Here is a 13060-nt window from a genome sequence, read left to right as displayed (position 1 = left end):
AACTTCACAAGCAGACATCTGATTGGTCGGATTCTGGTGGCAGCACAGCAACCCGGAACACTCACACTTGAAGTGACCCCTTTGCCTGCTTTTACACGATAATATATAATATATTTCTCCCCTGACGGACGTAATAGTATTTAAGACGACTTGTTTTGGTGTAAGTGTGAGAATAAAGAGCATTGTATGATGCCGACGTCTCCTGTGAAAGTGCGCGTCCCGCTCACGAGCTTCGGTCACCTGATCACGGAGGTCAAGGTAAGAAAGAATATAATTAATTTTTATTTAATTTCAACCTTCTTCTGTCTGCATTTGATTGGAAAATGACACAAAGGATGATGTTAGTTTATTTCAATCAATCAATCAATGATTATTTATATAGCCCTAAATCACTAGTGTCTCAAAGGGCTGCACAAACCACAACACAAACCACAATGACATCCTCGGTAGGCCCACATAAGGGCAAGGAAAACTCACACCCAGTGGGACGTCGGTGACAATGATGACTATGAGAAACTTGGAGAGGACCCCCCCCCCCTCCGTTAAGCTTTTCAATCTGGCCCGCCGGACATTCCCAAATATATATTTTTTTAGATCTTTAGATCAAAATTGTAGCCACCTGTCAGGTTCAAACACTGATCAATCAATCAATCAATCAATCAATCAATCAATGTTTACTTATATAGCCCTAAATCACTAGTGTCGTGTAGTATTTTATATGTAAGTAGTAAAACCTTAATGTCACATCTTAAGTGCACAGGAAGCCAGTGCAGGTGAGCCAGTACAGGCGTAATGTGATCAAACTTTCTTGTTCTTGTCAAAAGTCTAGCAGCGGCATTTTGTACCAACTGTAATCTTTTAATGCTAGACATGGGGAGACCCGAAAATAATATGTTACAGTAATCGAGACGAGACGTAACAAACGCATGGATAATGATCTCAGCGTCTTTAGTGGACAGAATGGAGAGAATTTTAGCGATATTACGGAGATGAAAGAAGCCAGTTTTAGTAACGCTTTTAATGTGTGACTCAAAGGAGAGAGTTGGGTCGAAGATAACACCCAGATTCTTTACCTTGTCGCCTTTTTTAATTGTTTGGTTGTCAAATGTTAGAGTTGTATCATTAAATAGAGGTCGGTGTCTAGCAGGACCGATAATCAGCATTTCCGTTTTTTTGGCGTTGAGTTGCAAAAAGTTAGCGGACATCCATTGTTTAATTTCATTAAGACACGCCTCCAGCTGACTACAATCCGGCGTGTTGGTCAGCTTTAGGGGCATGTAGAGTTGGGTGTCATCAGCATAACAGTGAAAGCTAATACCGTATTTGCGTATGATGTCACCTAGCGGCAGCATGTAGATGCTGAAGAGGGCAGGGCCAAGGACCGAACCCTGGGGAACTCCACACGTTACCTTAACGTAGTCCGAGGTCACATTGTTATGGGAGACGCACTGCATCCTATCAGTAAGATAAGAGTTAAACCAAGACAGGGCTAAGTCTGACATACCAATTCGTGTTTTGATACGTTCTAATAAAATATTATGATCGACGGTATCGAAAGCAGCGCTAAGATCGAGGAGCAGCAACATAGATGACGTATCAGAATCCATCGTTAGCAATAGATCATTAGTCATTTTTGCGAGAGCTGTCTCCGTGGAGTGATTTGCCCTGAAACCGGATTGAAAGGTTTCACATAGATTGTTAGACGCTAAGTGGTCATTTAACTGCTCCGCAACAATTTTTTCGAGGATTTTTGAAATAAAGGGAAGGTGAGACACCGGTCGGTAGTTTACCATGAGGTCAGGATCGAGGTTAGGTCTTTTAAGAAGAGGATGAATAACCGCTTTTTTGAATGCTAGGGGAACAGTGCCCGAGGAAAGTGATACGTTTATAATATTTAGCACTGATGGACCTAATAATACAAAGAGCTCCTTGATCAGTTTCCCAGGAAGTGGGTCAAGTAAACATGTTGTTTGTTTTATTCCATTTACACGTTGTAACAATTCCTCTAATGTTATTTCCTCAAAACAAGAGAAACTATTTTGGAGGGCAGTATCCGCCGTATATACAATCGTGTCAGTGTTAATAGAACCCAGTTGTAGCTGGGACGCATTGTCTTTAATCTCCTTTCTAATGATTTCAATTTTATTACTAAAGAATTGCATAAAGTCATCAGCTGAGTGGGTGGAGCTACTGGAAGGAGTCCCTTGTTGGGTTAGCGATGCTACCGTACTAAACAAAAATTTAGGATCGTTTTTATTACGGTGGATGAGATTTGAGTAATATTTAGCTTTAGCTAAGGTAAGCATGTGTTTATAAGTTATTAAACCATCACTCCATGCTTGATGGTGCACCTCAAGTTTAGTCGTGCGCCATTTGCGTTCCAGCTTTCTACATAATCATTTCTGAGCTCTAGTTTCTTCTGTAAACCACGGGGTACGCTTTTTTGGAGCCTTTTTTAACTTTAGCGGTGCTATGTTATCAATGGTTTCGCGCAGGGCGTGGTTAAAGTTGTTAGTGAGGTTATCACTAGAGCCCACATACTTTGGGAATGGTGCCATTACCGAGGGCAGTAGGTCAGCAAGAGTTGTCGTTGTGGGCGTATTAATGTTGCGGCTGCTATAGCAGTTATTATTATTATTAGTTTGCCGAACATGCGTCTGAACCTCGAATTTTATAAGGTAATGATCGGACAATACTTTAGTATACGGGAGTATCGTAACTTTGGAAACGGTGATACCCCTGACACGCACTAGGTCTATCGTATTACCGTTGCGATGCGTGGGTTCATTTATTATTTGTGTGAAACCACAGCTATCAATTATAGTCTGGAGCGCTACGCACGGTGGGTCCGATGGGGTATTCATATGGATATTAAAGTCCCCCATTATGATCATATTATCGGCGTGTGTCACTAGATCAGCAATGAACTCTGAGAATTCATTGATAAAGTCCGAATAGGGCCCTGGGGGGCGGTAGATAACAGCCAGGTGTAGAGGCAGCGGTGTGACAGACCTCATAGTAAGCACCTCAAACGATTTATATTTATTATTTATGTTGGGACTAAGGTTAAAGTTTTCGTTGTATATTAGTGCGACCCCCCCTCCCCTTTTCAGAGGACGGGCAATATGCGCATGTGTAAAGTTAGGAGGACATGCCTCGTTTAGCGCAAAAAAGTCGTTTGGTTTAAGCCAGGTTTCGCTGAGACCGATGACGTTAAGATTGTTGTCTCTGATGATATCATTAACTAACAACGTTTTGGGAGACAATGATCTTATGTTTAAAAAAACCTATATTATAGGTAGTGGGCTGTTTTAGGGAATTTTTTATCAAATTATCCGTAGTAGCAATATTAATAATGTTGTGTTTATTATGCCCAGTGCATTTAGTATAATTACGACCATATCTAGGAAAGGATACGACGGGAATTTTCCGATTGTTTGTTTGTTGCTTTGATAAACTGCACGCATCATAGTTAGCCACCTCAGTAAAACACATGTCCAACTCTGAAACACTCAAAGCAGAAAAAACTTGTTCTAATTTAACTGACTCCTTACCCAGACCAGTAGTCTCGCATCTTCCATTTAAATCCGGCTTCAGGATGGAGGGAAGTGGTGTTCTGTGGGGATTAGCCTTCTGCTTTGTTTTTAGCCCCGCTCGGCATCCGCGTTTCCGATCACACCGCTGGCGTCTGCTCTGTAGACGGCCCCCGCTGCTACTATACTCCCCTGCTTCACAGGCCGCTGGATGTAGCCGTCGACGTATTCCTGTGCTAGTTAGCAGGTCTAGCAAGCACGCGTCTATCAGTCCAAAACGGCCCGACATGTCCACATCCAGAAGTGTCTGGCGGTCGTACGTGATCACGGAGTGACCACGATGTGAGCCAGCCATAAAGTTTGTAGAATTGTCCGGTATTTCTGCCAAATGATGACATCTATTAAACAAGACAAAAGGCAAGGAATCAGATCTGGATAATTTGGACTCAGATCTGAGGAGAGACATGGCCACTGTACAGTTTTTACAGTCCTGCACCAAGCTTTGACGAAAAAGGTTTTCATCTCCTCTTTTATTTAGATCAATCATCAATCAATGTTTACTTATATAGCCCATGTCTCTCCTCAAATCTGAGGAGAGACATGGCCACTGTACACTTTGTACAGGCCTGCACCAAGCTCTGACGAAAAAGGTTTTCGTCTTCTCTTTTATTTAGATCAATCAATAATTACTTATATAGCCCTAAATCACTAGTGTCTCAAAGGATTGCAAAAACCACTACGACATCCTCGGTAGGCCCACATAAGGGCAAGGAAAACTCACACCCAGTGGGACGTCGGTGACAATGATGACTATGAGAACCTTGGAGAGGACGAAAGCAATGGATGTCGAGCGGGTCTAACATGATACTGTGAAAGTTCAATCCGTAGTGGATCCAACACAGCCTCGAGAGTCCAGTCCAAAGCGGATCCAACACAGCAGCAAGAGTCCCGTCCACAAGCGGAGCCAGCAGGAAACCATCCCAAGCGGAGGTGGATCAGCAGCGCAGATATGTCCCAGCCGATACACAGGCGAGCGGTCCATCCTGGGTTCCGACTCAGGACAGCCAGCACCTCATCCATGGCCACCGAACCGGACCCCTCCAGTTGGACAGAGAAGAAAAAGAAAAGAAATGGCAGATCAACTGTTCTAAAAGGGGAGTCTATTTAAAGACTAGAGTATACAAATGAGTTTTAAGATGGGACTTAAATGCTTCTACTGAGGTGGCATCTCGAACTGTTACCGGGAGGGCATTCCAGAGTACTGGAGCCCGAATGGAAAACGCTCTATAGCCCGCAGACTTTTTTTGGGCTTTGGGAATCACTAATAAGCCGGAGTCCTTTGAACGCAGATTTCTTGCCGGGACATATGGTACAATACAATCGGCAAGATAGGCTGGAGCTAGACCAGGGGTAGGGAACCAATGGCTCTAGAGCCAGATGTGGCTCTTTTGATGACTGCATCTGGCTCTCGGATAAATCTGAGCTGACATTGCTTGACGATAACTAATGAATAATTCTACTTGTAATCATAGTGTTAAAAATAACGTTCAAAATACAAAACATCCTCATGCATTTTTAATCCATCCATCCGTTTTCTACCGTACCTGTTCAAGAAGTTGTGTTAATGGTAAGAAGTTATTTATTATTGGTTAGTGTGGGGCTTGCACTCCTGGATTTTCTTCAGACCACCAAGCACCGACATGAGAGCCTGTTTCAGGGCTACAATCTTGTTAAGTTTTTCAAGAAGTCTCTCAATTTCTTTCCAGCAATTGTCTTTTTCTCTTTCGTTCTCGCTCGCGCTCTGGCTCCAGCCCCAACCCAGTGTCTCCTCCTGGCTGCTGCTTATAACAGAGCGACAGCTGATTAGGTAACAAGGCCCAGGTAGGCCAGCTACGAACCTTTCACTGATTTCGAGGCCGATCTTGGCAACACCCCGCTTCACTGCAGGCACGCAGGCCACGCCCCCATCCACAGTTAGCTTCAGAATAACAATGTTATTACAAAGAATAAGATACTTATTATACTCTAGAAATGTTGGTCTTACTTAAAAATGCATGAGTTTAGTTGTGTTCAGTGTTAAAAAAATATTATATGGCTCTTACGGAAATACATTTTAAAATATTTGGCTTCTTGGCTCTCTCAGCCAAAAAGTTTCCCGACCCCTGAGCTAGACCGTGTAGTATTTTATACGTAAGTAGTAAAACCTTAAAGTCACATCTGAAGTGCACAGGAAGCCAGTGCAGGTGAGCCAGTACAGGCGTAATGTGATCAAACGTTCTTGTTCTTGTCAAAAGTCTAGCAGCCGCATTTTGTACCATCTGTAATCTTTTAATGCTAGACATGGGGAGACCCGAAAATAATACGTTACAGTAATCGAGACGAGACGTAACAAATGCATGGATAATGATCTCAGCGTCTTTAGTGGACAGAATGGAGCGAATTTTTGCGATATTACGGAGATGAAAGAAGCCAGTTTTAGTAACGCTTTTAATGTGTGGCTCAAAGGAGAGAGTTGGGTCAAAGATAATACCCAGATTCTTTACCGAGTCGCCTTGTTTAATTGTTTGGTTGTCAAATGTTAAAGTTGTATTATTAAATAGAGGTCGGTGTCTAGCAGAACCGATAATCAGCATTTCCGTTTTTTTGGCGTTGAGTTGCAAAAAGTTAGCGGACATCCGTTGTTTAATTTCATTAAGACACGCGTCCAGCTGACTACAATCCGGCGTGTTGGTCAGCTTTAGGGGCATGTAGAGTTGGGTGTCATCAGCATAACAGTGAAAACTAACACCGTATTTGCGTATGATGTCACCCAGCGGCAGCATGTAGATGCTGAAGAGTGCAGGGCCAAGAACAGAACCCTGTGGAACGCCGCACGTTACCTTAACATAGTCCGAGGTCACATTGTTATGGGAGACGCACTGCACCCTGTCAGTAAGATAAGAGTTAAACCAAGACAGGGCTTTTAGCCTTTTTGTTTTAAAATGAGGGCTTCACAATGGCAGAGGGGTTAGTGCGTCTGCCTCACAATACGAAGGTCCTGCAGTCCTGGGTTCAAATCCAGGCTCGGGTTCTTTCTGTGTGGAGTTTGCATGTTCTCCCCGTGAATGCGTGGGTTCCCTCCGGGTACTCCGGCTTCCTCCCACTTCCAAAGACATGCACCTGGGGATAGGTTGATTGGCAACACTAAATGGTCCCTAGTGTGTGAATGTTGTCTGTCTATCTGTGTTGGCCCTGCAATGAGGGGGCGACTTGTCCAGGGTGTACCCCGCCTTCTGCCCGATTGTAGCTGAGGTGGGCGCCAGCGCCCCCCGCGACCCCAAAAGGGAATAAGCGGTAGAAAATGGATGGATGGATGGATTTTAAAATGAATTTCAAATAACTCAGTCGTGTTTTTGTTTTTCAGTTTCCATTTGAGAAGAGTTTTGTTCACGAGTGAGGGAAGAGTGGATCGTGAGATCGACAGGCGGATCGATGCGGCGTCTTCAGTAATGCGGACGTTGTACCGATCCGTTGTGGTGAAGAAGGAGCTGAGCCGGAAGGCAAAACTCTCAATTTACCGGTCGATCTACGTTCCCATCCTCACCTATGGTCATGAGCTTTGGGTCATGACCGAAAGGATAAGATCACGGGTACAAGCGGCCGAAATGAGTTTCCTCCGCCGTGTGGCGGGGCTCTCCCTTAGAGATAGGGTGAGAAGCTCTGCCATCCGGGAGGAACTCAAAGTAAAGCCGCTGCTCCTCCACATCGAGAGGAGCCATATGAGGTGGTTCGGGCATCTGGTCAAGATGCCAGCCGAACGCCTCCCTAGGGAGGTGTTTAGAGCACGTCCAACCGGTAGGAGGCCGTGGGGAAGACCCAGGACACGTAGGGAAGACTATGTCTCCCGGCTGGCCTGGGAACGCCTCGGGATCCCCCGGGAAGAGCTAGACAAAGTGGCTGAGGAAAGGGAAGTCTGGGTTTCCCTGCTTAGGCAGGGAAACCCTGCTTATCCGACCTCGGATAAGCGGGAGAAGATGGATGGATGGATGGCATTTGAGAAGAGAACATTCAATGGCCAGAACATACTCTGGTCCGTGTAGCTGCCCTTCATTCTGGTTCCAATTCTAAAATGCAAATCAAAATACACATTTCGGGCTTTTTTATTTTATTTTAATTTCTGAAACAAAAGTTGAACAACTATTTAATGACACTTTTTTAAAAGTACAATAGGATTCCTGCTGAACAAAGATGTTAGCCTTATGCTAAACGCAAAGGAAAAGCTAAAATACTGCTTCCGGTTAAATTTGTTATCACACAGATAAATACGCATTTTTGCTTTTTGGATGAACAGTTTTTCGATTTTTGTGTTTATCTGAAAAAGTAAAAATGCATGAAAGGAAAACAGCACAAAATCCAATTTTATGGCAACATTTTAATGAAAATGGTCCGTGTACCACTGTTTACTAACGACCAAATCCAAAATACACTGCCCTTTTCAAGAGGTTAACATTCTCCACCCACTCTTAACGACTCCTTCATGCTTTCTCTTTCACTATGACGGGACTGTGGATCTTTCACCATCTCGGATTGCGTTGTTGGGTTTTTTTTTTGCATTTTATTGGCCTGCACATGCCTTTTCTGTCCTTTTCAGAGGCAATTTCTCGGCATGGAGGACCCTGCTGCCGTCAAGTTGACTGGTTGGAGGAAGTACTTCAACAGCTACACCATGCAGGGTCGCCGAAATGTACATAACACACACACAAACACACACACACACACACACACACACACACATCTTTGTGTTTTATCATACCATATTTCCTCAGGTAGTGACCTCCCATCTAATCAGTCAGGCTTTTGCCAAAGTCCGGCTTCCGTTAATTCACATCGACATTAGAGAGTGCAGAGACCGTTAGAGACATTTGTTGCTAATGAAAACAGCAGCACTTACCAAAGCACTCTAATCTGACCAAATAAGTATAACTGATGTTGTATTTTCATCAAAATCCAAACAATATACAGTAGAAACAGTGGAACCTCAATTTACAAACTTAATTGGTTCTTGAATGGAAAAGTTTATATAGTGAAGCACATTTATCCACAACAAACAATGAAAATATAAATAATGGGTTCCATATAGGCCTGGGTGATATATATGGAATATACTGGATGTATCGCAGGTTTGTCTCTGTGCGATATAGAAAATGACTATATGGTGATATTGGAGTATACGTTCTCACTCACTTTAAACTACAGGCTCTTCTCACTCTTTCCTGTCTCTCCTTCTCACAGAGACATAAAACATGCGCACCTTCATGCTACATGGGTAACATTAGCCGTGGTGCTAACGGTGCGTTGCTCGTCTTAATACGAGAGAGAGAAGGTGCCAATCTGGCAACAAATGTAGGAGGAATTAATTTCCACGAAAAACAGCACGTTGTGCATCGTCTGGCGGCGGTTTGGCTTTAAGCGGGAAGATGTTGAACAATTATGCGGTAAAAGCGTTGCTACAAAAAGTTGCAGCACTGCTAATATGTAGCATCATTTGAAAAGTCCCCCGCTAGAATGAAGAGTGCTTGAAACTCCGCATGTCAACATCTCCGTTCGATGACACACCAACAAAATGCCCAAGCAACAATTTCCAGATCAACACCGTTTGGAAAAAAATAGTCAACAACAGAAGGAGATGACGTCCGCATGAACCTACCACATAGCGAAGGACATACATTATTTGATTTCCTATTATGCAGCTCATTTTTATTTGACACTTATTGAAATAGAGCACTTTTTTTCTTTTAGTGGCGTTCTGTACAAAAAGTGCACTTTAATTTAGTGTTGTTTTGATATGTCATCTTAGTGACATCATGCACAAAAGTGCACTCGTAGCTTGTTTTAAAATGTCTCTGACAATCTTGCACTTTCTGTTCTGAAATGACATGAATGTTTGTGCCACTGCTTAAAGGGGAACATTATCACAATTTCAAAAGGGTTAAAAACAAAAATCAGTTCCCAGTGGCTTGTTGTATTTTTTGAAGTTTTTTTCAAAATTCTACCGGTCTCGGAATATCCCTAAATAAATCTTTAAAGTGCCTTATTTTCGGCTCTCTGCGAAGACACTGGCCATTTCCCTGTGATGTCATACAGTGTTGCCAATGTAAACAAACAATGGGAATACCACAGCAAGATATACTGACATTAGCTCGGATTCAAACTCGGATTTCAGCGACTTAAGCGATTCAACAGATTACGCATGTATTGAAACAGATGGTTGGAGTATGAAAGTATTGAAGAAGAAACTGAAGCTATTGAGCGAATAGCTATTGACGCTATTCATAGCCATAGCATGGCCGAATAGCTGCGTTAGCATCACCGGTAAAATGTGCGGACCAAACGATCAGGACTTTCGCATCTTTTGACACTGGAGCAACTTAAATCCGTCGATTGTTAAGTGTTTTTTTCGCATAAAATGTGGGTGGAAGGAAACGTAATATAGTTGCAAATGCATCTGCAGGTTATCCATACATCTCTGTTCCATGTCTGCTTTAGCACCGCCGGTAAATAGCATGTTAGCATCGATTAGCGTAGCATGTTAGCATCGTTTAGCTGGCAGTCAACATCAACAAAACTCACCTTTGTGATTTCGTTGACTATCGTTGCAAATGCATCTGCAGGTTATCCATACATCTCTGTGCCATGTCTGCCTTAGCATTGCCGGTCAAATGTGGAGCCACTCTGGCACATTCAATGGGGGTCTGGCGGCAGACACTTTCGCATCTTCGGGCCAGTGGTGCAACTTGAATCCCTCCCTGTTAGTGTTGTTACACCCTCCGACAACACACCGTCGAGGCATGATGTCTCCAAGGTTCCAAAAAATAGTCATAAAACCGGAAAATAACAGAACTGAGACCCGGTGTTTGTAATGTGTTGAAAATGAAAATGGCGGGTGTGTTACCTCGGCGACGTCACATTCTGACGTCATCACGTCCAGCGCGATAAACAGAAAGACGTTTAATTCGCCAAAATTCACCCATTTAGAGTTCGGAAATCGGTTAAAAAAATAGATGGTCTTTTTTCTGCACCATCAAGGTATATATTGACGCTTACATAGGTCTGGTGATAATGTTCCCCTATAATAACTGTTTAATAAATACACTTTTAGTTGTGATTTCCCTCTCTGCGTGAAAGTTTAAAAGTAGCATATATGAATGCAGTATGTAGAAGAATGTTTGAATGTAGAGAATAGAATCATCATACTGCTGTGATTATATGCATCAAGTGTTCATTCAAGGCTAAGGCAAAATGTCAAGATATATATGGTGTATCGCAATATGGCCTAAAGATATCGAGATATTAAAAAAGGCCATATCTCCCAGCCCTAATTAAAGTGCACTTTTTGTACAGAACGCCACTAAAAGAAATAAAGTCCACTTTCGTGCATGATGTCACACAAAATATTTCAATAAGTGTAAAAAAATAAAGAGCTGCATAATAGGAAATCAAATAGTGTATGTCCTTCGCTATGTGGTAGGTTCCTGCGGACGTTATCTCCTTCTGTTGTTGACTAGTTGTTTCATACGGTGTTGATGTTGAATTGGTTGCTTGGCATTTTGTTGGTGTGGCACCGAACAGAGATGTTGGGATGTGGAGTTTAAAGCACTCTTCATTCTCTAGCGGGTGACTTTTCAAGTCATGCTACAAATTAGCAGTAATGGTACTTTTTGTAGCAACACTTTTGCCGCATGCTCAACACATTACGATTGTCTGTTCAACATCTTCCCGCTTGAAGCCAAACCACCGCCAGACGATGGATCCCATGCTGTTTTTCTTGGGCCTTAAAGGCCTACTGAAAGCCACTACTACCGACCACCCAGTCTGACAGTTTATATATCAATGATGAAATATTAACATTGCAACACATGCCAATACGGACAAAAAACTGCTCCGCTGCTCCCAGTCTGTGGAGCGTTGTCCCTGACCACCTGAGGGCACCTCAGACTGTGGATGCTTTTAAAGAAGGCTTAAAAACCCATCTTTTAAAAAAAAAAAATTTTTGTAGACATGCATGCTGGTACTAGCTATTGGGCTGTTTCTAGTTGTATATTTTATTTATTTTTATTATCTTTTTATTATTATTATTATTACGGTATTACTATTTTTTCACTGTGGCACTTTGAGGTTGTTTGCTCAACGTAAAGTGCTTTTTTTTTACAAATAAAATCTATTATTATTATTATTAAAGCTCGTCAATAAGGCAAAAAACAAAAAAGGCACAGTTGTGTACGGCAAGTGATGCGGATGGGTCCGCCCCCCCCCCCAAAAATGCTGCTCCCTGCTTTTTGTCTGCAGGCGTGAGACAACATGCATGAACGTCCGCACACAGAAAGACGTTTGGCTCGACATCAAAGTTCGTAAAATGAAAGATTTGGCAAATAAAGGGGGGTGTAAATGGGGGTTCCACTGAAGGCTGCACACCTACATCCCTGGCCAGTGTATGACGAAATAAGGAACGTTAATACGTTAGTGCTAAAAGTGTTTCTCTGCTTCTTTCCAGTGTGTCTTGGCGACTTACAGCATCGTCGCTGTAACCATGGCGGCCTATTTCATGCACAGACAAACCAAAAAAGAAGCTCAGAAAAATGCCACACCTTAAAAAAAGAAGAAGCATTTGTTGCCATTATTTATGACGTGAAGAAATAAAAATTAAAAAAAAGGTTTCTTGGAAATATCTATGATGTCAGTAAATGTTATCTGTCACCATGTCTTGTGTTTTCTCTTCTGTTATTCACAGTGTGGGTGACTACAAAAGCCAAAAGCAGGGAAGTTGTCACCTTGTTTAAATGCTAAATAAAAAGTAAAATCCTTTTCAACTTATATTCAATTGAGTAGACTGCAAAGACAATATATTTCATCTTCACACTGAGAAACTTTGTTATTTTTTCCAAATATTTGCTCATTTGGAATTTGATGCCTGCAACATGTTTCAAAAAAGCTGGCACAAGTGGCAAAAAGAGTGAAAAAAGTTGAGGAATTCTCCTATTTGGAACATCCCACAGGTGAACAGGCTAATTGGGAACAGGTGGGTGCCATGATTGGCAATAAAAGCAGCTTCCATGAAATGCTCACTCATTCACAAACAAGGACGGGGCGAGGGTCACCACTTTGTCAACAAATGCCTGAGCAAATTGTTGAAGAACAACATTTCTCAACAAGGAATTTAGGGATTTCACCATCTACGCTCCGTAATATCATCAAAAGGTTCAGAGAATGTGGAGAAATCACTGCACGTAAGCCATGATATTACGCACCTTCCATCCCTCAGGCGCTACTGCATGAAAAAGCCACATCAGTGTGTAAAGGATATCACCACATGGGCTCAGGAACACTTCAGAAAACCGCTGTCAGTAACTACAATTGGTCGCTACATCTGTAAGTGCAAGTTAAAACTCTACTATGCAAGGCCAAAGCCATTTATCAACAACACCCAGGAACACTTGGCAGGGCCCGAGCTCATCTAAGATGGACTGATGCAAAGTGGAAAAGTAGTTCTT

General features: G+C 42.5%; 1 protein-coding gene across 1 annotated transcript; it reads left to right on the top strand.

Moving 5' to 3' along the window:
- On the top strand, positions 1–12269 carry LOC133539234 (ATP synthase membrane subunit K, mitochondrial-like). Its single transcript, XM_061881414.1, has 3 exons — positions 1–258; positions 8164–8256; positions 12064–12269. The coding sequence occupies exons 1-3, from the start codon at positions 187–189 to the stop codon at positions 12160–12162; spliced, it is 264 nt and encodes an 87-aa protein (XP_061737398.1). The 5' UTR covers positions 1–186; the 3' UTR covers positions 12163–12269.
- Positions 12270–13060: the final 791 nt, after the last annotated feature.

Source organism: Nerophis ophidion, linkage group LG20, assembly GCF_033978795.1.
Source record: "Nerophis ophidion isolate RoL-2023_Sa linkage group LG20, RoL_Noph_v1.0, whole genome shotgun sequence".
Lineage (NCBI taxonomy): Eukaryota > Metazoa > Chordata > Actinopteri > Syngnathiformes > Syngnathidae > Nerophis > Nerophis ophidion.
This window is presented reverse-complemented; position numbering and strand designations above follow the sequence as displayed.